General features: G+C 36.5%; 1 protein-coding gene across 1 annotated transcript in view; it reads right to left on the bottom strand.

Moving 5' to 3' along the window:
* Nucleotides 1-448: 448 nt before the first annotated feature.
* The window catches only part of lpar1 (lysophosphatidic acid receptor 1), a 34933-nt gene continuing 7516 nt past the window's right edge, over nucleotides 449-27865 (bottom strand). Inside the window, exons 2-3 of the mRNA XM_032570078.1 lie at nucleotides 17675-18430; nucleotides 449-5109 (exon numbers count right to left, since the gene is read on the bottom strand). Coding sequence (XP_032425969.1) covers nucleotides 4793-5109; nucleotides 17675-18413 — 1056 coding nt within the window. The 5' untranslated portion in view covers nucleotides 18414-18430 and the 3' untranslated portion in view covers nucleotides 449-4792. The remainder of the gene's footprint in view (nucleotides 5110-17674; nucleotides 18431-27865) is intronic.

Below are 27865 nucleotides of genomic sequence, written 5' to 3'. Positions count from 1 at the left end.
TGCCCCTTTAACATACAGTATATGCATTTGAGTCAGAATGTTATGCTGTCACTTTGATAATCACATTCTGTTTGCACAAGAGTAGCATATTATATTAGTTACTTCCTAGCTACAATCAAGTATAAAATGCCAGCCAATAATTGTTTCAGAAGCATTTTTTCAGCATATCCCTCCTGAAGCTGCAAGGTGTTTAAATGGAAAGCAGACTGGTGCAGAGACACCTGGTGAAGACCAAGGCTGTCGAAAATGTGTGAAGTAGCTCAAGGTTCATGCATTATTGCGTCTGTGTATCAAGAACCCTCAGTGTTCCCTGTCCGAGCTTCCTAGGTGCCATGGAAACAGAAACAGAAGCAGATAATAGAGGAACAGCCCTGGCAAGACCAAACTATGTTTTTTTTTTCATTTGATCCTGTTCAACACACAAATCAAACCACAAACCCCACATGAGTTAGAATGTTTCTAATGTTTTGTTTTATTGTTTTTGAAATATCAACACAATTGCTTTGGGTGTATATTCATTGGCATTAACGTTTGATGTATTAATATTATTGAAAATCCATTTCAATAATATCAATAATAATAATAAGAAACGTGTCACATTTACACACTAATACTACTGGTACAGAAAGGTTTGGCATTTTTAAGGTTTTGAGAATGAGAATTGCGCTTGATAAAACTTGCTATGCAAGCTAGCTGTGCCAAACAACAGCAGTAAAAGGCCACAATAAACACCGATTCACCACAAAACTACAAATGAGGCACATCATGCTAATCTGAACAGAAATGGACAGGTCATGAAAAAAAAAAAAGATTTACGGTAGAAAATAAGTGTTGAGACATGTACATTGCCCTTAAGAGTAACATTCCTTCCTCCAGTAAAACGCAGGAGTACTAGCAGACTGTAAATATAACTTAACACCACCTGCTGTTCTTGTTCAACTCCAGGGGTTTCACTTCTCACTCTGCTCTGTGAAACCACTGTTGGATGTAGTTACATGGAAACACTTCTGGACTTGTGTGAAGGTGAGACAAGCTTGAGACTTCCAACCAACTAAGTCTAGTGTTAGGTTACTTTTCTAAACAAACTGGAATGCACTGCACTCACAAAGCTAGCTTCAAGCAAGTGAAAAAAGTTAAGAATTTTTATAGGGCCATCAGAAAATTCACTTCATTCACAGCAGAAAATAGATGCCATCAAACCACAAATACATTCCTACAGTACATTTGGGCAAAATATGACAATGAAATCCAACAAACATGTTTCACTTTTTCGCGATTAACTTTGGAATAACATATTTTAGACATATTTAAGAAAACTGTACAATTATACTTACAAGGGCATGCAGAGTGACAATAGTAAACAGACAAGCAATGACAGTTTTAGTTTGCTATAATAAGCTGAATAATTCATTAGTCAGAAAAAATGTTGTGAATGTGAAGGATGTCAGCACAGAAAAGGTCTTTAGGTATGCAGTTACCGAAGTGAAGCGCGCAAACCAGTGTCCAGATGAACAGGTAGGGGCAAATTTGATAATTCATTTTTATTTAAAAAGACAAGGTATTTTTTAAATCTCTCTTTTAAATGTGTAAAAAACAGACAAAATAAAGCACCAATCATCTTGACATGACAGAAAGAGAAAAAAAAACAACTTGACAGCTTTGAGTAAGGTGCAATTCACAACAGTGCTTCATCTTTAATTTACCTGAAAGAAAAGAATCTAAGCTGAAATAAATTGGAAACATGTTGGTTGAAAAATGACATATTTAACTGAAATTTAAGCATGTCCATGAAACCAAATTTACGCATTAGTATTAGCTGTATAATACTTTGTGTTGGTACTTTTCTTGCTGCTATTGATTATTTAATTTATATTTTAGAAGTTTAGATTACAGTTAAAACCACCAAATCTATCATTTAGTTAGACTAGCTATATTAAATTTTCATGTACATAATCTTTTAGCATTACCTAAAATGTTTATGCTCTAAAATACTTTTTTCAGTTTCCAGTGAGATGAAAAACAAACAAACAAAAAAAACCAATCCAGTAGAGAAGAGAGGGTCAAAATTCATCCATAGTGTTGGTAATTACATTTAGGGTCAGATTAGCTTAGATGCAATTAACAATACATGAAATTATTACATGAAGATATTTTTTGTATTTACTCAGGTTATCTTTGTTTAAAATTAATGATCTGAATCATTAATTTTCATTGAGAAATGGCAAAAGCAAAAGCAGTCTTGAAAGTACCAAAAACATTTTGGGCTCCTGTTATCTGTGGTAACAGATTGGTGAAGGGGCAAATAAACCCATTCTTTTTGAAACAGACGTACATTATTCATACACGAGTTTTTGCTACACAAAGTGTGGCATAGCTGACTCTATTTAGGAATCATTTCAATGCTTCAGAATGTACCCGACGCAGAACAGTTGCAAAAAAATGAAGAAAAAAAACCTTCTCTCCTATTCACCCATTTATTTTGGACCCTCTTTTGATTCAGTCTACGCGTCTTTCAATAACAATGTTCTCATGGTCTATTTTCAGTAATGCTAAAAGACTACCAAATGACTATTTTATTCTTTCAATCCAAGAGAGTCTAGCACAAGACACCAAGGTAAAGTCAGAACTTTGACAATAATAAGTGTATTTCACAAATTTAACAAATTAGTTTGACGAATACTGTAAGAGTTTGTCATCTCATCTGCTGCTACTTAACCAAACTACATACTTTTATATACATGTGACCTTGCTTATGTGATTAGTAACAACGTTACAGCAAACTTTTAGGGAATTCCCTTTCTTGTAACTTAACAACATTCAACAGAGTGTATTTAACACAAGCTTGTGGTCCCCCTGGAGGAACAGTTGCTGAGACCATAATTAGAACATACATTTCCACAGAAAGGTGAAATGGTTCTTGTTTAAGCCTGGCATAATGTTTGCGACACTGACTGCGAATCATCTTGAAACAGCAGACCTTTGAGGAAATTGCTCATCAGAACTATGTGTGACTGGAGTTTTATTGGCTCTGCTAGTGGCACAGTCACAGCACCACTCTGTCTGAAGTAAGTGTGACACAGCTCCAAGCATGACTGCAGAGTCTTAGTCAGGCTTCTACTCTGCCAGTAGGTGACTTTATAAGCCTTCCATTTTCTGAGAATTTTGTCATTATTTTGTCTGAGTGCAAATTTGTTTATGCTTATTTATTTCACTCGACCTGCTGTCATGTTGAGGCAAACGTTTAAGCAGAGCGTCATCTCAGCATCATCTTCAGTTTGCTTCTAAACAGATGATAGAAAATGTAATGTAAATGCTTTGGTAAAGTATAACCCTACCTATAAGTTGGAATAACCAAGTTATAGGTATTGGAGTAACCAATATTTCTTTAAAATATACAGACCAGTAGGTTAAATCAGATTAAAAACACTTGGAACATAGCCATGTTTATCTCTAGAGGTAAAAAACACATCAGAACAGGTCTAATGATGTAGCCAACTGAGCACATTTACTGTTTTGTTGCCATCTAAGATATTAACTTGTCACTGCATTTTACTGCAATGCAGTGGAATCCCTTAAACAATCCCTTAATGTCTTCATAACTAGCATAAAGAAACACACACAACTGAATCTTTATACACTGTGGTTGTAAGGCCAGCATAGTAAAAAGAAAAAATATATAGTTTGACACTGTCTGAACAAGAACTGTGATAAATCTGAAATAATCATACAATTTTTACCATTTGCCAAATGCTGGAATAAGAAATTATTTTGGTAATTCTAACTGATATAGGTAGGGAAAATTAAAGTCTGGTTTATTGTCAGACAGTGGGGAAAAATATGCTAGTATTTATACTCTGTATGAAAATATTTGGTCTTTACTTACTTGCAAAGAAATAAGATTTTATGCAACGGCTTATGAACATAGAAATGAAATAGGTTAAGTAAAGAGCAAAATGGCACAAATGTCTCCAAATTCACTGCTGGTTCTGCAAATGAAAAGACTATTTTTCTCTGGAGTCTTGAGCTAATCAATGCAACAAATATATCGGACAAATCAAAACTGTGTAACAGAACTAAAGAAAAAAAATCTAGGTTTCTTTTGGTATTTGGAATTTTAATCTAATCTCACAGATGCTAGAGTTTTTCAAGACTGTCTGAAAATGATCAAAGATTGAAACTGATGATGTGTGAAGTTGATACTGTTTTTATTATTAACCGTACAGTCCATCTGCTCCATCACATGACATAATCATGAAGCATCTTCTGTTCAGATACTAGAATGGCGGTGAATCTATGAGGAGTCTATTTTTGCCTCTGTTATGGGGAAAGGTAACATGGAAATGGGTCTCAACAGTTTTGTCTTGGTGTGTCTAGAAGTGTAGTAGTTCCATAGTTAAACAGACTGAATGGAGAAATAGAATGGTTATACTGGCATTACCATTTCACAGATTACTTAAATAATTCATATCATCTTTGCTTGTAAAAAAAACACTTGACACACAAAAAACAACATACAGCTAAACAAAAATACGAACACCCTGTCAGAGTCCCCGAACATTAGACTTCCCCTCTTCCTTCATATGGTCTTTCCATCATTCTTTTTACTTCCATTCTTCTTCCTTTCCTGCTGTTTCTTCATTGATCTCGCCATCATGCTGATCATCAGTTTGTGTCATCTGTTCGTAAATTCAAACAGCAGTCTATGATCTGTCACATTCACATCCCTCGTTTAGTATTTACCTAGTCTCAGGCAGAACAGCTGCAACTTTCAGACTTCCTTTTTGCAATCACTTCAAACCACCGAGTGCTCATTGTGATGGTGATGGACGCTGCCAGCGCCCAGCACCGTATGGTTGACCGAAGACGCCGAGCGGTCGGATCCGTCCACCACCGTCCCATTGACGTTCTCCTGCCGCTGGCAGCACAAGATCTGCTTGAAGGTGGCGCTCATCTCCTTGTCTCGGTATGAGTAGATGATAGGATTCATAGCCGAGTTGAACTCGGCAAGGAGCAGGAAGAACTTCTCATAGTTGAGGACGGTGCAGCTGGAGCAGAAGACATCGAGAAGTATGAGGACCAAGCCTGGGGTCCAACAGATTATAAAGGCACCTAAAGACACAAAACATACATTAGATGTGTGTGCAAGTGTCAAAGCTGTCATTAGGAGTGTGCTAAAAAATAACAGATTAGATTAGTTTGTAATAATTGAGAACATGCTTCCAAACAACGATTTAGGTGTCAGTCAACAGGAAGCCACAGTATCGACTAAGGAAATTCTTTTTTTGTCTGTTGCTAGCAAACAAGATTATTGTCAATAGATCTCCACCACTTAATAACCACATTGTTATTGACAATGCAAGGAATCTGCAACACTCTCTAACCTCATCTGAGTCACTTCTAATAATGTAGAATGAAAGGAAAGTGACTTTGTTTCAAAGTGCCTTTGAAATGTTTTGAATTATGGCTGCAGTACATTAGTGAGTATTTATAATGCTCCATAAGTGCAAAACAGCACTGAAAGCTTTTCTTGTAACTAGTAAAATGTGGACACACAGCCCATGTTTTACACTTTTTTTTGGGACGGCCCAGTAGTTTTCTTTTGGGATAATTCTGTGAAATTGTTTACATATGTGCAACCTGTGTACACTGAAGCTGATTGAGGATAGTATAATACAGAAAGTGTCATTTTATTGTCTTGATTACTTTTTTCCACAAACTGCTTGAATGTTACCAGCCTTTTAAACTTTTGAGTCCTCATAACACCCTGATATAAAACATTTTGAATAATAGACACTTCTAGCACTTTAAGACATAATGAATCTGGACTTCTACCTTGTTCTACTAATATTCAAATGTATGTTGTTTCCAAACAATTTTCAAACATTCTTTTACTGTTGCATCTTTTTTTCCAATTCCATTTTTTTTTTTTAGATCTGTCATTTCTGTCATGTCTTTGTCATTTCTGCAAGACAACTGCAGGACATTAGTCTCTTGAGACTATAAAAGAAAAACTCAATTAGGAATTGTGCAAGTGGAGAAAGAGTTGGGAAAGAGAGGGCTGAGGGTCCGGCCTGTTATCCGTTTGCGCTGTTCAGGCAGCAGCTGCAGTAAAAAGGCTTGATCTCACTTCCCAGCTATGCAAGCAGACTCTCCAGATTCTGCAGAACTAGTTGCATTTCCTGAATGCTTCACAACCCAGTATACAAAATATCTCAAGTACTATTTGGATCACCAAGGAAACAGCTTGCATTTGAACACAACATGGTCAAAAATAAAGAAATGAATAAGGAAAAGAGAAGAAACCTAATAATGTACTCTTGCACTGCAAAAGAATGAAACATGTTTATCTTTTGGAATAAAATAAAAGACAACTTTTAATCAAATATTTACAATGAGTTTGTTTACCTTGTAATATATAATAAAAAAAGTACCTTTCCTCACAAAGTGTAAAGAATAAAACCCAACTTTTTTTCTCCTTTTCCCTCGTTACCTCTTGAAAATGCCACAAGGAGGGAAAAGGGGCAGGCTAAGTGGAAAGTCACTGGAGAAAAGTAAATAAACATACTGAAGCTGGCGTGGAAAAGGTTGAAATGTATGGTAATCTACTTTGCATGCCGTTAGTGTCTGGAAAGAACCTTTAGAGCTTCTTAGAAAGACCTGAACTACTTTGAAAGCAACATTGACAGAAGAAAACTCAAAATGAATAAATATTAAACAGAAGTGGGCATGATGTCACAGAAATAATAGAGACCAATGTGATATAACACCATGCAGTCACAACCTATTGAAATACAGCAGCACTTTCTGAACGGAGAGAAGTGAAGTGATGCAAAAACATGACGCATACAGAGCAGGAAGAACATCTGCAAGTCGTACAGATATCAGATAAATCTTTGTTTCATTAGAAAATTAATCACTAAGTAGTTATTGCTGCTGTTGTTAAAAGGAGATCTGTTTTGGCACTGGTCGCAACAGCTTTTCTCCAATAGCTGAATCATTGTGTTCCTTCTGCTTTTCATAGTTTTGATGTCTTATCTGTTACTGAAATGTGGTTCTGTTCAGTCACAGTGACCGCTCATATTTCAGGAATGCATTTATTTCTCCTTTTACGAGACATCAGCCTTTTGTTTCCTGAAATACCCTAAGAATATGGAATAAATCTGTTTGGCAAAGCTTCAAGAATGTTTCAGTGCAAAGCTGTCTATTCACCTTCAACCTTTACATGTTATGCCACATGACTACATGTGGTTTCAAAGTGTTTTATTAGGATTTTAAGAAACGGTCAAGAGAGAACAGACAACTCCAAGGGTGGCTTAAAATCCAATAGACAATCTGTTGTTAGGCCTAATAAGTGCTGCTACCAGACACTGTAGCTATTGTTCATCTCTTGATTTACAGTCACGTACTCTTTGCTATGACTGTAGGTACTTTTTTTCAATCTTGTTAGCCTTTAAAACAGATTAAAGATAAAATAACCCATTGCTTAGTACTGCTACTTACTGTCTTGGTCTGTAATACAGTGTAAAATCGCAATAAAATACATAGAAGTTTATAAGAGAAGTTTAAAATGATTATTCTTTGATGTAGATCAGTACCAGAGAGAAAAGGATGACGTTCAAGCTATCAGCATATCTCCGACTACAGCATCTTTCTGCCCGGCCTTATAACCACACGACCAGAGAGAGATGTACAGAAACAGAGAGGAGCTGCAAAAGCAAATGAGGTGGATTAGCAGTATTTGCCAACAACAGCGCAAGACTGGAAAATCTTTCTGCCCACAAAATCACCATCCATAATCATTTTCTAGCTACTTGGATGATGTGAGCTATGACGATATTTAACTTCATGTTGGGATAAACATAGTAGATTTTAGATTCCTTAATACAAAGAGGCTTTAAAAATGGCTAAGCATTAAGTATTGAACACAGATTAAACACTGATGCCGACAGTTGCAGAAATTCACTTACAAGTTACTTATGCTGTGGGCTGTGGTTGTGATAAAAGAAAATACAACAGAATTTGTCAAGTAACGCAGTACTGCATTTGACATTACGGGGAATTATTTGACAGTTTTTGTCTGAAGCAAAATCCACGATAATCACTATAAGGCAGTGTGGATGTTGCATCCATTGTGTGACAAACAGCCATCCCCACTCCCATTGTCAGTGCCCTGCAGCCAACAGTCTGAACCAGGCACATATTACCCTGCAAATAACAGGAAAACATCGTGGTCATGGCAAAAGACATTAATGTTGACAGTTAATCGGATCTGTCAGTGTTCTGGTAGGTCCAGTGAGCTAAACTCACTTTGCTCCTGTTGTGTTATATACAAGGATATGTGCTGATAAAAGTTTTTATAAAATTACGAAAAGATGTGCTTAGGATTTGCGCAACTTGGCAGAATTTAATCCTCCATGTTTTCCAAAGCTAATCCATATTGTCAATATACAAATAATACATTTTATTTCTAACGCAAAAATTAAATAAGTTAATGTGAAACATAAAACACAAGTTTGAGTCAATGAAGAGCTTTTGACTCAAACTGCTATCTTGGCAATATTTTCCCTTAATGAAGCTTTCCAATTATTTCTCATGTGTCATGTTAGCGAAGGTTTCAGCTAAAGTGATTACTCCCTCATGCTTAAATCCATAAGAACTCATTATTGCATTACTGCTCTCTTGTTCTCCTTCCACTTACATTTTTGTTTGCCGTTTTCTGCCTCTTTTGCGCAGCTGCTTTGGTTTCCTGTCTTATCTACTGCTTGCTTTTTTATTTTCAGTTTTTCATGTCATCCCCTGCCTACTCAAGTTACTTCTCTGTCCATAATCTTTTGCCTCATTCTGTCATTTTTTGTCTATCTCACTCTCAATTTAGCTCATTTTTTTTAAACCAAGCTATCCTCTGTGGTTGTGACCATCATCTCTATATAGCTCAGTGGCTTCTCTGCAGAAGTGTTTTTTTCTCTTTCCTACTCTTTTCTGTATCAGGGTTTCCAAACAAAATGAAGCTTAAATAAAAGTTCATGTTTAGTCACTGGGTGTTTAGTTAATGATAAAGGGGATTATGGTGTGCTGTGAGAGGGGGTTCTTGTAGTGGTTTCACCAATGAACAAAGTGTCAAACTCAGAATCATGTTTTTGGCTCCAAGTACACTGACTTCCTTTACGGTAATATTTTGTTCTTCCCCTCAGTGCGTAATTTATCTGCAGAGTTGTTGCTCAGCAGTGACTCATTTGCAAGTGAAGCTTCTGGTTTTTGAACCCGACTTTTGCCTTTTTGTTCAAAACAAGCAAACAAAAACAAATTCAGAGTAATGGTATCTTTTGAGTTCGACAAATATAGCTTCCAAATTGTGCCTATTTTCCAAAGGTGATTTGAAGCATTACATTTTTGCCTACATATCAAAACACTTTGCTGCAACTTCTTGATTCTGTGGGTGGTTTTATGTATGTGCTTGTGGTTTCTACTCTGAGTCTATGCAATGCAACCATAATTGCCTTACTACAAATACACTTGGCTTTTGTATTCAGACAGCAAAGAAGCCCAGTTTCAAACGTTGGTGTCACAATTTGACGTTGTGGAGAACCCCAAAAGACCCAGGGGGTGATGGTATAGATGGTAAAGAATATTTTAATATTTTAATAACAGATCATGTAGGACGGAATGAGGAAAACAGGAGGATCAGACATCGAGTGAACAAACGGTAGAGTGGTTATATACTAAGGACTTGATTACTGGATGCAACACAGGTGAGGTAAAGGTATGACTATTAATCAGGAACAGAAATAAAAAGCAACATAAGATGGAACAACATAATGTAAATAACCCAACAAAGTTCAGAAGATCAGGCCGTCTGCCTTTAAAACCTAATCAATTCAGGATGTTCAGAGCTTATACCAATCAGAAATGATCCATCTCTTTAAATATCTTTAACTTGATTAACTTAACCAATGCCATCAGTTATCAAAGTTAAAATAGATCTCATAACATATTAATTATTTACTGAGTTAAACATCTTATTCTTAAAGTAAGTGGCCAGCTGTTTATTTCCATTTCAACAACTGTATAAAACAGAATACATTTCACCACAGTATCTGTAAAATAGGCTGTCAAAATGAATGCATGAAAAAAAAACTGATATTAAAAGAGGTCAACAGTAAAAACAGCAAATTGGGGAGATTAATTGTAAACCAAATATGTATTCCTGAATTATTAAGACACCTCACAGTGGTTCAAGGTTTGACCCAAAACACACTGGATTTTCCATGAAAACTTTAAGAACCACATCAATGTTCAGGCAGCACTTGGAGTTTGGCTAAATGAGCGACTGATGCTGCTGAAACAGGACTCTAACAGACAGATGCAGCCTTTGTTAGAGATTAGAAAAGCCTCACTGTGCAAAAAAAGACTTCTTGGCAACACCCAAACATTCACAGAAGCACACGGAAAACAGGTGACATTATGATCAACATACCAGGCGCGTTTGAACGCTTATGCTGGATTGTAGAGTTTGACTCACAAGCAGCCCTGATTGGTTCAGGTCTCAGTTTGCCAGAAACCACATATGCAACTGCAGAAAAGAAATCACATAATTGCCTGGGTCTGGAAGACACATTTGGGACCATCTAACAATTTCTTTCAGCTCTCCCTTTGAAATCCAGACATAAAAGAGTTCTTGGTTTGTTTCTGTTCACTCGAACTGAGAGATTTTGAAACAAATGTAAGTTAGTGATATGCCATCTGGCTGCATGTGTTTGGGGATGGTATGACTTGGCATGCCACATTGGCTGATACTGTGACTTTATACTGCACCACAAGCTTTAAGATAATCAAATCATTCACAAAAAAGACCCTTGCAACGACCAACAACTGACACACAGACGCCCACACATTCAGGAATTGCCATGGTTAATTAGAAAGGGCTGTTGGGTTAGTGGAGATGAATGTAAAGGGTATCTGTTCAGGTCATTCAAACAAAATGTTCTCCTGATGGATTGCCAAATTGTAGCAGTGGGACGTGTAAATGTTCTATCGTAAATGGGTGGCCCCACTGGAGGACTCTACCAACAAAAGTTTGCTACTGTAACAATATCGCTGTCAACTAATCCACTTCAACTGTAGTCAGATTTCCCAAGTGTTTGGTATTTCAGAACTTTGGTTTTCTTGTGATACAGATTTGCCGTATTGGACCGTTTTGCGTTTTCACGCAAAGCAATATTCTCAGTCAAAACTGAAGCTGCAAGCAGAGACTTGGATTTAAAGAAACAGACACTAAATTGTAAAAGTCAACTAAAGTATCATTGTTTGTTCATTGTACATATAAAAGCACTATATATGGTTATATCTGCAATTTTAGCAATAATATAACTTACTTGCCGTTTATTGATTACTGCATAAAAACGTCCACCTAAAACATTTCCTACATTAAACAACAAGAAGTACAAAATATGTCACTAACATAGATAGCCTTAAAGTGCAGTGCCTTTAAATTAGCTAACTGTAGTCCAAATGTTATTTTGCATGCAGTGATCCTGTGAAGAAATAAAGTTGGAAAAAATATACTCTGCTTAGACATTAATAGGAAGTACAGCTGGATTATGTTTAGCATAGATTTTGTGATGGCTAAGAAAAAAAGAGAAGGAAAGCTGAATATTACCTGTGTGACCGTTTATATTCCATTTGACCCCTTTTCTTTGTGCTCATTCTTGTTCTCTCTTTTTAAGACCGCTCTTTTCCACTTCTCCTTTTGTTTTACTCCTTCTCATCATTCCTCTTTACGATCCTTCTTCATCCCACTTTCATCTACCAAATCCTTCTTTACGAACCCTCTTTATTGCAACCATCCCTCTCATCCACCTCTGACCCCTTTTCACTCCACTCAACCTACTAATTCCTCTTTAACACCACTGTTTGCGCCACTATCCTTCTTTATTCTATTTACAAAGCTTTTTTAAACAACTTGAATCATCTTATAAAGACAGAAATAGAGTTTACAGATAAAGCTCAATCCCCTGATCCATTGATGTTCCCTTCTCATCTTTCCTCTTTGATGAAAAACAGTGAATTGTGTTGATGTGTCCTCTCTGCTAGATGAATTACTTGCATCTTAATGAGTCAACATGAGCTGCAATACCTTCCACTTCCATGTAATTCTGTTCACAAAGTGATTGTATAATCTTTCTTCAAAAAATACTCCATGACTCAATAATTCGACCATTTAGACCTTTATAAAACAACAAAGTATTTTCAAAAGTCCAAGATTTTTTTTTTCCATTTTCTTCATGTATTTATTTTGACGTGTGTTTCTGTTTTATTTCCAGATGTGTATTCATCTGTTACGTAAACAACACAGATAAACAACATTGTGGTTCTGTTTTTCTTTTTTTTTCCATCAGTTTTATGTGAATGAAGCCAATCTGTTGTTGGACTGTTCTCCATTAAGCTCAGAGGTTTACGTGACTGTGGGAGACTTTATTTTTGCACGGTTTTTTTCTACCCCTGTTTATGCAGATGTGCACATTTGTGTAACCAAAATTTTATTTTTCTCCTCAGTTTCCCCAAGGGACAACTGAAGGAAGGACAAAAGTCAGGAGGGCAGCAGTGATTATAGGAGAAGTTACAGCAGTTCTTCTCTGAGAAGCAATTTATCAAAACCAGTAACATAAGGTTGTTACGTCATAGGAGATTTGACATCATGTGATATTTTTTTTGTTTGAATAAATCCTCTAATGCCTGTCAAAGAGTCCAGGAGCAATGTTAATACAGATGTGACTCACTACTCAGTCAAAGTTGGCAGAGGAGAGTGATAGATGGAGCAGGAGACATAATATTCAGCATCCCCTGTGGTATTTCCAAATGAGCTCACTCAGAACCTGGAGAGGATTCCTGGCTGAATAAAAACAGATCACACCCTCTCGGGGAAGCTTTAATTTGCCAGTAATATTTTACTTCCAGTGACATGAAATAAGTGCAACTCTGTAGAAGCTTGCTTTAAATCAAAAAAATAAAGTAACACTGGTCCGTTCCTTTTGTATGAGCAGTTTTATATATAAAGTCTTGTTACTTGTGATGTTTGATCTTCTCTAAATACAGTAATGTACTACACACTACTGTAAAAAATGATGCTTTATGGGTTCAATCCCCATACTGGCCAACTGAAACATAAAGGCTTTCAGAAAATCAACACGTCAAAATAGTAGAAGGCTTTAAATTAAACCATTATGCATATTGATTTTGAAAAACATGAGAATATGACCACTTTTGTGAAGATCATGTAAGTTTTTCTTAAAATCGATAAAAACTCATCATTATGTATGGTAGGTTAGCTCAACTCGTCAGAGTGTGGTGCTAATATCGCTGAAGTCATGGGCAGTGATGTCAGTAACGTTGCTATTTCCAATCCAGTAGTCAGACTGGAGTTACTTATCGAAATTATTTTGCGCTACTATTTTGTAATTTGTAATCCTATTTATAGTTTTCCAGACAATACTGGAACACACAAAATACTAAAGTTTTTTTTGTACTGTTGTAACAACAATCTCCCCTTCAGTTCAACCTTATAAGTAGAGACGCATTGTTGATGTTACCATTATAAAATAACTTGCAATTAAGTATTGGCAAAGATCAATGTAATTTTCACAGGCGGCAGAGCGTTGTTGTTAACAGCTGCTGAAAGTAACTAAAAAAAAGTTACTTTTAATCTAACTAAGTTACTTTTTCAAGGAGTAATCAGTAATCCGATTAAAGTTACTTTTTCAAAGTAACTATGCCATCACTGTTTACAGAGATGCAAAAAGCTACAGAAACATTTTCCGTAAATTGTGTAATCATTTAGATAATGAAATCTAAAAGTCATAAAATGCAGCAAATTTTCAAATGAGTTTGAGATAGGATATAGTTCAAGTCTTTAAGCTATATTTCCTTTTATTAATCAAGCATACATTGTGATTGCCATAAGTTAGCAAAATTAAACAAACTGGTTCAAATCTGATTTGTTTTTTTTAGCTAAATTTTGTTTTGTTCTTTAATATGTGTTCAATCTCCACCCAGGAGGGGTTTTTTAATTCATATTACTGTAGAAAATGTGATCAAGTAAAACACATCCTTTCTGGTACAACAGTTTCAAGTAGCAGTGGGAAATAATTAATCCGTGTATAAAGGAAACGGTCCTTGCCAAAATGTAAAAGCGTAATCAGATTCTACCAAATTATTTCAAATCTGTTTTATGTTATGACTTAGTGTGTCTAATAAGACAAAAAAAAAAAAAAAGATCTCATGAACCAAAAGTTCTATTCTCAGGAATCAAACAGCTGTTTGCTCTGAATCTGAAACATGTGTGCAATAATTTATCAGGGAAGTTTTAGCATTGCTTCAAGGGTAACCGATTCACATAGGCATTTGGGAAGCGGAAGGCAGAAGCAGCTGGAGAGACGCTGGGATGACTTTAGATTTTCATTTACCCCAATGTGTAAAGTTTCTGGTGAGTTTTTGTAACGTTTCGCTGAAATAATTTCAAAAGAAGATACGACAACAGAGAAAGCGGTAACTCTTAGTGCCTTACACAGCCTATGGTATATTTCCTCTCACCATCCGCTTACATTTTCAAAATGCAGTGCAAAAATAAAGCACTCACATGTTTCATATTTAACATTTTTCCACATCTGGACCCCACAAACATAAAGAGAACACACCATCAGGCAGAAAGCGAAACCCCTTTCCTCTTGGGTTAAACAAGCAAAAATAAAACCAAGCATCTCTCCAGCAGCTGAGAATATATGTTTTCTGCTACTACTGAGAGAACATTCTACTCTCTACTGTTTTGTATTAAAACTGGCTGCAAAGACAACAAATACATCAAGATGAGATAACATAGAACACCGGAGACAAATCGTGTGGAATCCTTTGGTATGTTTTGTCTGGGTCCAACATATCCTGTTTTCAGGCACTCCGAAGCCTTTTTTCCCACAAATCTTGCACTAACTTACTTTGTAGCCACTGAGCTGGCCGAATATGAGGTTTGAGTGAATCTAAGTAAAAGATAAATGAATAAAATAAGACAAAAAGCAATCTTATACACTGAAGAGTCCTGGGGCCTTCAAAATGGAAACATTGCTCTGGTAAATGTTCAGACATGAAGATGTCAGGCTCTGCTCACTTCTGAACTTAAATTCAAAACAGACCATGTTTATTAGAAATGGATGCCATCTAACCCATGCACTGGCAGGCACAAAATCAACTTAGACACAACAATATTAGGTAAAATGTCCTTCTTAGTAGGACTGTCATTTATCAACCAGAAAAAAATATCTATTGTCAGTTTTACAAAGAAACTGGAATTTATCCGTTTAAACACAAGTATATTGAGCTTTAAGACCATATTCCTATTTCACAAAGCGTGTTTTGTCATGTTTGATTAATGATTTCCATTATTTTTTTCTCCAACTGCAGTAGACCTGAGCTCAAAGAAGAAAAAGAAAAATGTGGATTTCAAAAGGAAATAGGAACAAATAAACAAAAGTAAACTAAACTTACTACAGTTCCTCCTTTCTGAATTATTTTTAGTGACTGATCTCAGGATTCCTGGGAATCACTGTTTACTTAAAACCATGCAATTTATTTGATCTGTGGTGCCACTGAATTAGACTATTTAAACATACTAAGCAACAAGGTCATGACCAGCATGTAAGGCAATTTAACAAGTGCTGGCGATTTCTCGCCACAAAACCTGACGGGATTATCAGTTCTTTAGTCTTTCAAAACATATAATACTAATATACTACAATCTAGAACTACATTTAAAGGAAGGAACTCTGAATTTTCAGCGCTACAGTAGTGCAGAAATTTTCCACACTGGAGTGTGTGTCCTGAGATCTCTCAGTAGGAGATCAGGGATTCGCACATTTGAACAGTGGTTATGCTGAAGTAATGATTTTGGCCTTCTGAAGGGGGGTTGTGTCTGTTTTGGATAAGCTGGAGGAACTCTGCTGCACATGCTGAAGAAACTGTGTGACATCTTTATGGCCTGGGGGAGTTCTGTACAATATGGTCCTGAACAGTTGGTTTTATTTTGCTGTTCTTTTATGTTTGGTCGGTGTGCTGTTAAAATTGGGAAAGAAAGGATTTTCATCTTCTGTCTTTGGTTTCTTATTTTTTTTGTGTGTGTTATGATGAGAAACTGTACATGTTGCAATGTGTTTTTATAACCGTTGCAAATTCTATTGACCAAAATACCAAGATAGGACCGTGTTATGTAAATTATGACGTTTTCTAGTCGTGCCTTTTTCCAACACCAAAAAATTTGTAAGTTGGGATTGCCAACTTGGTACATGGCTTCACATGTCACAGGTGAAACTAATTATTTGATCAGTTTTCTACTAAAACACTCAACATTTTGGATAAAAGAGATCTCGACTATGAATCTGTCCCATTTCACATGTGTCTAATACTTTACTTGAGACTGTAACTGGACTTACACTGATAAATAGCAATGAAAAGTGTTCTTAGAAAAACCCAACACATCGAGAACACATTCATTGTTAACTGCTCATGCTGAATCCCAACACTGTGACATATCTGAGAAAAGACAGCACAGAATGAGACCACTGTATGTGACGCCTGTATTCGTACTAGGCAGACACTGTGTTTGGTCTGAATGCCGAAGCTTTGCAGATGAACCATTCAACACTTTCATTGTTTTGGTGAAACTGATGACTGATGACAGTAGTAGCACTCAGTGCTAGAATGATAAACAAAATGTCTAACTAGACAGAGATACAGACATTTACTGCTAAATGAACATCAACAGATAAATGTAGATCTTTCAACATCACTGGGAATCAACAGAAAATGGAGTATGGGCTGTCTCATTATTGTTGTGAATCCAGAAGGAAAAATTACTGCAATTTGAATCGGATTGAGGGCCTCAATTGTGCGCTAGATTTGATGTCTCAATGTTGGCTGAAAATGCTGCCTGGCATTCTATGTAATCGGCTTCATGAACGTATTTTGAGCAGGGACATAGTAACCTCATCTCAGAGTAATATTTCATTAAAGGATGGAGGTCTTAAAATGATCCTTTCTTTGAAACCCCCCCCCCAAAAACAATAGAAATTAAGCTATGCAATTAAAATACACAAAGATCACTGTATTGGCTTGAAAAGGGTTTCATGACATTTAGACCTTGTGAGATTTTAATTGCAAACACACACTTAAGTATATATTTACTAAGTTTTTATGGAAGAGATCCATACAAAGTTTTCCATAATTGTGAAAATGTTGCTTGATTTTAAATTATTTTCTGTTTAAACACAAATTTAAGAAATGTGGCACAATGTATTCCAACCTTATATGTGTACCTTTTCATCAAAACCATTTAAGACAAATGCTTTCAAAGTTATTGAATAGAGCTTGTTCCAAAGCAGTAGATGAAAATATGACTAATATGAATGGTTTTCCTTTTCTTATTTTTGAGACATTTTAAAAGTTCCCTCTATATTCTTATTTCAGTCCAGCAAGAAAGTCAAAAAATTGGATGGAAACTTAGTTGGTGCTCATTATGGTGCAACACATGATAAGGTAAAACAACTTGGGAAGCATAAATAGTCTTGGAAGGCACAATGGGTAGATGAAGAGAAACAGGGAAGGAAACAGGTAAATGTTAAGAGATCATTCTTACCCAACACGATGACCACAGTTTTGAGCAGAGACATCATTGTGTCTCGGTTGCGCCGTGGCCCAGAGCTGTGCCGCGACATCCTCATGGTCCTCTGTCGCACATAGACAAAAATGTGGGCGTAAAGAGTCACCATCACGACAAACGTCACCAGGTTAAACACCGCCCAGAAGATCAAGTAGGAGTTGCTGTAAAGCGGTGCCATACTGGAGCAACTATGCAGGGCGCAGATACAGTTCCAGCCCAAACTGGGGATTGCCCCCATCACTATGGACATAGTCCAGATTATAACGATCACCACCACTACACGTCGGTTGCTCATACGTGTATGTAGCTGCATACGGAAGACAGTGATGTGACGCTCTATGGCGATGGCCAGCAGGTTGGCAACCGAAGCTGTAAGACTGGTATCGATCAAGCCTTGACGCAACAACCATGTTGAAACACTCAGCCACCTTGTGTTTGGTCCTGTGTTGAACATTAAGTACAAGTAGGCCAGTCCAGCAAAAAAGTCAGCAGCCGCTAGGTTGGCCATCAGGTAGTAGATTGGGAAGTGGAATCTCCTGTTGACGTAGATGGCGACCATTACCAGAAGGTTGGCGAGCATGATGAAGATGCACACAGTGACGCCCAGCCCCATCACCAGCCTGCTCACGGTGTTCCAGGTGGTAACCAGGTGCTTTTCACTGCGGTTGTAGAAAAAGGCAATGGTCTCGTTGTAGTAGCACTGCTCTTCATCCATGGTGGTGGTGATAGTTGCTGAAAGGATAAAAAAATTTTTTTAATTGAGGTTCATTGACATTTTATGAAAATAAGTAATGCTTTTATATTTCAAAATTTTGGATCTACAAAAAGAGAAAAGTTTTCATTCACTTTAGTATAAAGCAGAATATCTTTTTTGTGTTTTAGTTGGCAATGAATACATATCACCTTCATCAAGCAAGTCAAGTTTTTGATGATGCATCCAATGCAAGTACTTCAACTGCTGATATCACCTAAATAGAACCTGACTAAAAAAAAAAAGGACATTAAGGACCATTTCATTGGGATTAATACCCCGACCCATTTACATAGTAAAATCTTTTGATTCAATATTTCACTTGGGCATCTGGTTAGGATTCCTCCAGGATGCCTCACTGGTGAAATGTTCCGGGCATGTCCCACCAGGAGGAGACCTCGAGGAAGACTCAGAACACACTGGAGGCACAGTGTTTCTCGGCTGGCCCGGGAACACATTGGGAATCCCCCGGAGGAGCTGGTCCAAATGCCTGGGGAGAGGGAAGTTTGGGTCTCCCTGCTTAGGCTGCGACCCAACCCCAGATAAGTGGATGACAATGAATCGATGGATGGATTTCAATTTCGATTAAGCAAATGGCCATTATCCTAATTCAGAATAATATTTAGATAATGGCAAATGATAGGTAGGCTAAGTTCATTACAGATTTTTGGCATCTTGGAAAAATACTTGAGTGACACGGCTTGATTTAGTGTAAATCCGGAGTAGTTAGTCACAGACATTGATGATAAGGACTGGTTTGAGCAGGGCTACGTATATAATACTAGAAACCAGTATACTATTGGTGACAAAGTAATTAAGCATCTCAATTTTTGAGTCTGTACTAGTCTGATACAAATTTACCAGAATAATCTTGTGAATCTCCCTTTATCCCATTAATTTCAGTCCATGTTTATCATATGGTTAAAAAGTGCATTCAGACTAAATATTTTAAATCAAGTAATGGCTGTCAAAATGTCTCTGTTTTCCACTGAGTAACCTTCCTTAAACTATGATTTTGTCTCTTTTCAGGAAAAGAGATTCCTTCTTCATTAGGTACAGTTTTGTGTATATATTGGTAAGCCAGACCTTAAGCATGGAGAAAAAAAAAATCATCTGGCTTTAAACTCAGTTTATTTGCTTGCTGTTAATGTGAGGGTGTGTGTGTGGTACCCTGACTGCTTCACATATGGAAAACAGCTACCATTAAGTCAGAAGCAGTAGCTTTATAAGAGCAAGGCGTCTGAAATGATTGTCTATTGGCTGCTGTCTGCAAGTCAAAGTTTACAGCAAGGCTGCACAAGACTGGTGTGTTTTTGTGCATGGATGAATCCCCAGTATGTGTGACTAGCCATAAACTTGTGGCTACGTGTTTATGTGTGTATGTGTTTGAGCTGTGTCAATAAACTTTGGTGTAAAATTGAGCTAGAAATGTTTTTCTCATCAAGTCTAAGACTGTGAGCATCTATCCTTGTAAGATGCTTCTCAGGACCCCAAGGAAACTAAGCAGAACCAGGAGCCTACTGCTTAGTGTCAGCTCATTCACGCAAACAAACACGGCACGCAGAAACGTGTGTGTGTGTGTGCTGGTGTAATAAGCTCCAGTCCTACACAGACGTAGGCTGCTCTCTCACACACCCCAGACCGGAACCAGGACCTGAGGGTTGGAAGAGGGTTGTTTGTTTGTGTGTAAATTAGACAGGCAAAGAGTGTGCAGCGAGTACAGCATTGCGAAAAATGAAGGGGAATAGAAAGGCAAGATTAGCAGATAAGATTTAAAGGTTTTTGGTCAAAGGCCAGCGTTTTTGTTTAAACATAAGTTTCCTTTTGATGGATAAGAAAATCTATAAAGGCTGCATTGCTTGCTGTTATACAACGAAAACATGTTAGCATTACAAAAACAACAGAGAACACAGGCTGAAGTGTGCCGATAATTATTCTTAACCTTAGGTGTAAATGTCATTTGTAGGAAATGTTTTGAAGGGGAATTGTCACATAGTTCAGAAAAGTGACTTTAACCCACAATAGAGGTCACGACCTCTTCCTCAGGGGTCAGCGCTGCATAAACAAAAGCTGATACAGTTTGAAGCCTCTCAGTTGAAGTCAGCGCTGCATGAGCTACAAACTTCCTCAGCATATTGACATTGTGGAAAAAATGCTTACTCTGCGGATCTGTAACAAGTGTTTAGGCACTGAAGTGCCCCAATGGCAGTATGAAGGAAGTCCAAGTAAGTCAAATCAGGGCTTTGCAGATGCAGTTCATTTCTCATATTTCCTGGCGCTGGCTTATATAAAACAGCTGCAGATGCATTTGACTAGGACGTCAGCGCAATACTATATGATTTATATGGTACATCTAGATATATGCAAACGTGTTGGAATTCCACCCATCAGTCATCTGTAACGGCTTTCTCCATAGGTCACAAGGCGAGAGAGGAACCTTTAGAGTATGGGAATTGGTTTTATAAATGATTGGATTTAAAAAAATTTACCATCTTAACATATCTTATTGCAAAATAACAACAAACAAATGAAATTTATTTATATTATATTGTTTTTCTATTACTTTTTTTTATTTTTTTAAACAGTGACGTGCCATTCTTTCAAAATGTCAAATTTGTAGAGTGAATACTTGACAGATTCTCCCACTGATTTTTACAACTTCTCTAGAGGAACAAAGGGCCTCTTGAGTGCATCTTTAAATAACTTGTCTTCAGCTTTTTAGGAAGTGGTGTTCGTGCTGCACTATACTGAGGTTAAATTACCCGGATGTGAATTGTCATTTCATTTAGTGACGAATGAATTTACACATTTTAAACTTATTTTTACCCTTGCTAAAAATAATTTGTTCTCTTGAGCTCTTGCCAGGAAGCCTGGCAGCACTGAAAATTCAATCAGCTTTTGTCTTTTCTCAGGTTAGTACTTGCCAATACAGTAGATTTTTTTCCACATGCATTTCAGAGATACATATAGGGAACAAGCTCCATAGTCTCAAGATTCACTTTCTCTTAGTATGGATATATAACAGAGTTATACAAGGCATTTCTTAACCTGCAAGTAATTTTGAGGTTTTCCAACAACCATTATATCTTGATGAAGCAGCATCAGCAATAAGAAGACGGCACAAGCAGCATCTCAGTAGTATCAGCAACCCCAACCCGCTATAAATCCAGAACAAGGGAGCCTCAGTGACAACTACCAGAGGAGATAAAAGCTAATCTATTCTGCTTGTCTTGTGTGGTGTAAGGCCACTAAACATCTGGGAGGAGTCAGGGAGATATTAGATGCTTGATATAGGTCAAAAGCCAGTAGTACAAACTTAATGAAGTGTCAGTGGCCATTTGGTCCACATTCCCAACACTTTCATCAGCCTCTTGGAGCCTGCAAAAGCAGATCATGTCACTGTGTTTGTGTCCAACAGCTGGGGAGTGTGTCTTGTAAAAGAGAGAGTGATTGTGCAAGACACGGGCCAAGCAAGAAAGGGGATTTTGGTTTCTCCAACCTGGGTGTGTGCATGTACATGTTTTGAAAATGAACATTTCAGAGACATATTTAGGTGTAACCTGATGTTTTTTTTTTGTGGAAATGAAAGAAGGAATTTTGTAGAAGTGAGAGAATCAGTGTTATTAGATAGAGGACAACATTTTATTATGTGTACACACTTCATACTTGTTAGTGAGGTCTGCTAATCTCTGGCTAGGTGGGAGAAAGGGGGCAAGTGTGTTTTGTGTGTGGAAGTGTGTCCAACGGGCTATGAAAGGACCACTCTGGAATCCATATGAGTGAGGTCATTACTCAAGCACTGACAGCAAGGCTGCATCTGAACAATAAGGACAATTCACACTCACACACACATCATCATAGTTTCACAGTGTGAATTTTTATGCTTGTGCTATCCTAAAGGTTGCATATGAAAGAGGAAACTAAAATCTTGTTTACCTGGTAGTTCACATTAGCTGTTTGTAGTCATTATCCACTGAAATGTCTCATTCTGGCTGAAATAGAATATCATGTTGAGCATGTCAGTTATGGTAATGGTCTGTCAACTTTTCATTGTAAAGTAAAAGCTAAAATTTATTGATAAAACACAGAAAAGACAAAACTGCCAACAATACATGTGACCAAAAAGGCATTGTGTGGCTTTTATTATTATTTAAGCATTTTTATATGATATAGAATTGGTGGCATAGTAAAAAAAACACATTAGCATTATTTTCTGGTTTTACTGAAATATATTTGCATTTTTATGAAATCTGTAAAAATGCTGGCTTTTATTGGGATTTAAACACCAATAAATTGTTACTTGAGAAGATGGCATTAATCTAAAAGTCATGCATATTAAATGTTTCATTGTCATAATGTCTAGATTTTGACAATGAAACCCCCCATGCTTATCATTAGTTATTATTAATGTTTTATTACTTTTCACTTATCTTGTTGTTTCAGTTTGTGTTGAAACAGATTATGGATCTTAGGAACCATATTGAGATGACTATCAAACTCGTTCAACAGGTAAAAAGTATGATATTGTTTTATTATCCCTATCGCACCGGTATAATGTCTACTGATGTCAAAATTATGCTGAAAATCTATAAGGAAAGATCAAATAAGCTAATCAAGCACTTCTAGTGTTTCTGTTTAGACTATATTTGGATATAGCAGCAGGTGATGGAGGGGCAACAACGTGCTAGCTGGTGTTTCAGACACTCCTGAAATAGTTTTGACATTTTAATAATATTTTAATCTTAGACCTCTTAATATTGGATCTTTTAGAAGCTTTGGGTCACAGTGCTCTTACAGATATGCTGGTGATGATTCATTTCAAAGCTATGCCAAGGGTGAAATTATTACACAAATGCAACTTGCAAATTAAAGAAGTCAGTATTTATGTTTCTTGATATTTTTATTTACACCGCCTCTCTAGCTCATTTGTAGAGCTCCAAACTGTTCTGTAGATGTGTTTACATTTGCAATTAACTATATTTTGGAACAAGTAAAACATCTCTATTCCAAATTAAAACACATGGCAGCTATCTAAAGTACTTTCAATTCAAAACACCTAAATGCTTAGTGTAGACAAGCTGCTCACAGAAATATTTGTATTTTACACAAAAAGTAGTTAAAACCATCCGGTGTTATATTCACTGCACAGCGAATATAAGAATGCTTTTTTGCAGTTCAATCTGTGCAACATCCATGTATGTTATACGTAGATGTGTTTACGACATTGTGGGCATGCTGTAAAATTCAACATACAAAAAAGTTACAGCAACTCTATAATGTGTGTAAAAACAATAAAAACAAAACAGGAACTACATCCAGTCAGTTGGTAATAAGTCTCCAACTTAGCCTGCAGCTGTGCTGTTTAAAACCAACTCCACAGAAATATCTGAGACTATGTCTCTCAATACAACTGCAGAAAACATGAAGAATTATGAATTATTCTACTCAAAAGGAAATATCTTTTTCAGCGTTATGACTTTTCCCGCGACAAGAAGCTTAATTTATCTAAAGTCGGTAAACACAACTTCTGATTATGTGGACAGTTGTTTGGGTATCATGGAGAAAAAAAAATAGGTCCAGACTTTATTAAATAACAAAAATAAGTAGTATTAATTAGAAAGTGAGGAAAAAAAATCTCCTTCCTCTTTTAAATCCATTGAGAATAAAATTATGATGGCAAAAAAGTAAACAAGATATCCGGATGGCTAGAGGGGAAAACAAACAAAACAAAAAAAACAACCCAAATAAGGTCACAATAAGTTCCAAAAAACATGGAAATAACATTTCAGACTCAATACTTTAAAGCTACCGCTATAACCAAAAGTTTACAAGCATTAATAGTTGCAACAAATTTTCCAAAATATTGGATCTTGATTGTGATCAGGGCATTTTGAATTATTGGTATTGGGGTTTGTCTCTATCTCTGTCATTGCCCTGCTTCTACATAACCTTTACTTCAGTCATACCATAAAATTTGTAAAACATCTTAATAAATCGGAATATAATTGAAATTTTAATCTATTTCAATGTTTTAAGAGAATATTATCACAAGACAAAAGTATCATATTAGTGTGACCTATTTGGCCACACTAAGAAGCCGTATGTTGTAAGGCACTTAAATTTTAAAACATTGTACCACCTGTCAAGCATGGTGATGGGAGTATCATGCTGTGGGGCTGTTTTACTGCCAGTGATACTGGTTCATTAGTCAATGGATGGCATAATGAACAAAGACTACTTCTAAATTCTTTGGCTTCACATAAAACAGCTACACTTTTGTAACTTAGAAACAAAAGAGCGTTCCAACAAGACAACTAGATCAAAACTGGTTTTGAAATTGTTAAGGCAAGAAATGATTATTACATGATTATGTAGTTGAGACTAATAAAAGTTGAGTTTCTGCCATCTGAAATTAGTGAATTTTTATTGAAACATTAGTTGCATTGTATGTTTTAATTTAGGCCCATCAGTATAAATGGGAATTGTGTGAATTAATGAAAACTCACAACATGTTAATTTTTGTACACCAGATTTTAGCTTTTGAAATTAACTGAAGATGTTTCAAACATCACAGCTCAAATGCATAATTTAAGAAGCAAAATGACGTTAATTGCTCTTATCAGTGTATGTAAACCATTTATGGACATGTAATTTCATTTGACATTATTTTAACCTGGTACAGTAGGTTAAAATGAGGTACGTGAGGTAAAAGTGAACATTTATTTTCCCTCTGTCTTCTGTTTTCATCTCTTTTCAAGTGTCTTTTCATGTGTCTCCTTCATGGCCTATAAAATCTCATGTCATTTCACTCTTCTACAGTTTTCACTACTCTTCTACACATCACCCCCGACATCTCCCCCTCTCTTCCTGCCTTTTGCCAGAAGTCCACACAATGTGCCCATTGTTCCCTCGGTCGTTCCCCAGAAAGCAAAGAAAAAAGGATGTCTGCAAGCACATAACTCACAAACGCTCACATAGAAGCTTTCATTCTACAACTTTCTCTTTAACAACATGCACCCAGCCATCTCACACCAGCATACACTGTCAGACACTTGGAATGCGTCGAAAAACCCCAGACAAGGAATGGATAGAGAGTTGGCACAGTGTCATGGAGCAGCTGCTGAGTCACTGCATGTCCGTGGATGATATCCTGCAAACACTTGAGCACTTCCATACATAAAGCCTGAAACTGTCATTAAATGTGACTACTTCAATTAGAACACAAAGTGACTTATTGCTGGGGAAAGGCTAGATCTATTTTAAGCACTATTGGTTTGTGAGTGTTGATGGAGCCAAAGCCATAAGTAATTACCATTATGAAGTGACAAGACCTATTTTGTAGCTATGAAAAATAAAGTCCTGTTTGATCAAGTGGAATCTCACTGCAGGCCATTAAATCAGAACATTGTCACCCTTCGAAAACAGTAGCTCATTGGGAGGCCTCCTTGGATGCATTCTGGCAAGATAAAATGTTATTCTTTATCAGCACAGAGGAGTTACCTTGTAGCGGCACGTAGATGAGGTTTGTTAGATTCAGTGTAGCATTGGTTTGTTCAAGGCCACAGACAGAGTGGGTTACTTAAAAAAATAAATAAATAAAATCCTTTTAAAAATGCGTAACAGTTTCATTTGGGCCATATACTCTCTCACGTATCATCACTTGGGAAAGTGATAACAAAACTTGCAGTTTATGGGTTATTATCAGCCGAGTAATGTAGAGTTTAAAACATGTTTTCGCTACAGTCAGGCCCATCTGTTTCAAATGTTTGTATCAAGCAGGCTTTAAGTCTAAAAGGCAGCCGGCGAGGGGAATATGAACTTATTCCCTGAAAAAGAACTCCAGTTTGGTTGAATATTGTGACATTTATGCAGCTTTTGACTGACAACGGTGACAAACAATATAAGCATCCCCTTATATGTTAGCTACTACCTGCTATTTCCAAAATAATTTTTCCCCCCATTTATATCACATAAATACCAGCAGTGAGTGAGATGCAGTGCTAATGATCAATCACAATGACCTAATTTTTCAAATATGCATGAAAGAATCAAATGACACTCTAGGTAAGTTTTTGATCAGGGAAAAATATTATTACATAATCCAAAGCTCAAAAAGGTTGATTTTACATAATCTTACTACAGGACAAAATTTTTAAGTTTTCTGTCTTGTGAGAAAAACAATATAATTTACACAACAGGGAAAGTAGCAAATGCCAAATAATATTATCTAGTGACATCATCTATCAATATCTAAAAGCTTTTGGTTTGTTTTTTGGAGATTTTCTTTCATTGGTTAATGTGTTCTTGTTTACATTTTGCCTTATATTTTAACCAATATTTCATATTAAATTATGGACAAAGTACAAAAAGTGCTTATATTTGACTCTCGAGTTAGCTCTGCTTGGTCAACTTGCATGAAAAAAAAAATAAAAATCATTCATCAGATTGGAAAAACCCTAAAAGCAGGGAACTGAGAAATGAAACACATGAAACACCTTGCAGAAATGCACATGTTCACTGGGAATTTTCCAGAACAACCCTTTGCCAGCCACACAATACATAAGGAGAACAATACAGGGATTTTTTTAGCACATTATACACTAAAACACAACATTTGTGGCAGCTAGTTTAAGCAATATAAAGGTGTGTAAATGCAATTTTCTCCAATCGGATATCTGGAATTTCAGATCATTCCATCTACTAGGTTACAACCACAGTTCTTCTAATAAACAGCTTTTACCATATGTGTCAACCTTGGTTTATTGTAGGGTGTGGTCAGCCATCCTGTATTGAAATCACACTCTTTGACACAGATTCCACAGATTACATCACATGGGCCTGGATGCAATAAAGCATTGCATCAGTGATGTATCCCACAAAATGTTTGACTCAAAAGTATTCATATTCATCACTCATGTAATGCTCTAGCTTTTCAAAAGTACTACTGCTTTTCAGTAAGTAAAAAAGTGAAGTTCTGCAATAGGGCTGAGACTGAAAAGGTTAAGTTTGGTAAGGCTTAGCGGCTTACAAGAGGAATTTTTATGTAAAAGAGAAACATAATATTTCATAAGAATTGATAAGTGTGTCTAACATTCCTAAATGTACACAAAAGACACAAAGCTACTATTTTCAGTTGCACAACATTTAACTCAAGAGACAAGACAAAACACAATGTTGAGTTCACAAAACTCAAAAACATTCTAGCAATATCTTAGAGTGCCAAACAAACCTTATTTTAACAAAAAGAGTAAAGGCTTGATAAATCATAACCTGAAGTCCTGAGTCTAATTAAAGTACTATATTCCAGTCTATTTCTGTCTATATATGGTAATATTTATCTAATTTCAATTGCCAAAAAATAAGAAGAATTCTCCCTTTTGTATTTTCACAAACAGAATAAAGTAGTCATAATCTCA

Source organism: Xiphophorus hellerii, chromosome 8, assembly GCF_003331165.1.
Source record: "Xiphophorus hellerii strain 12219 chromosome 8, Xiphophorus_hellerii-4.1, whole genome shotgun sequence".
Taxonomy (NCBI): Eukaryota; Metazoa; Chordata; class Actinopteri; order Cyprinodontiformes; family Poeciliidae; genus Xiphophorus; species Xiphophorus hellerii.
This window is presented reverse-complemented; position numbering and strand designations above follow the sequence as displayed.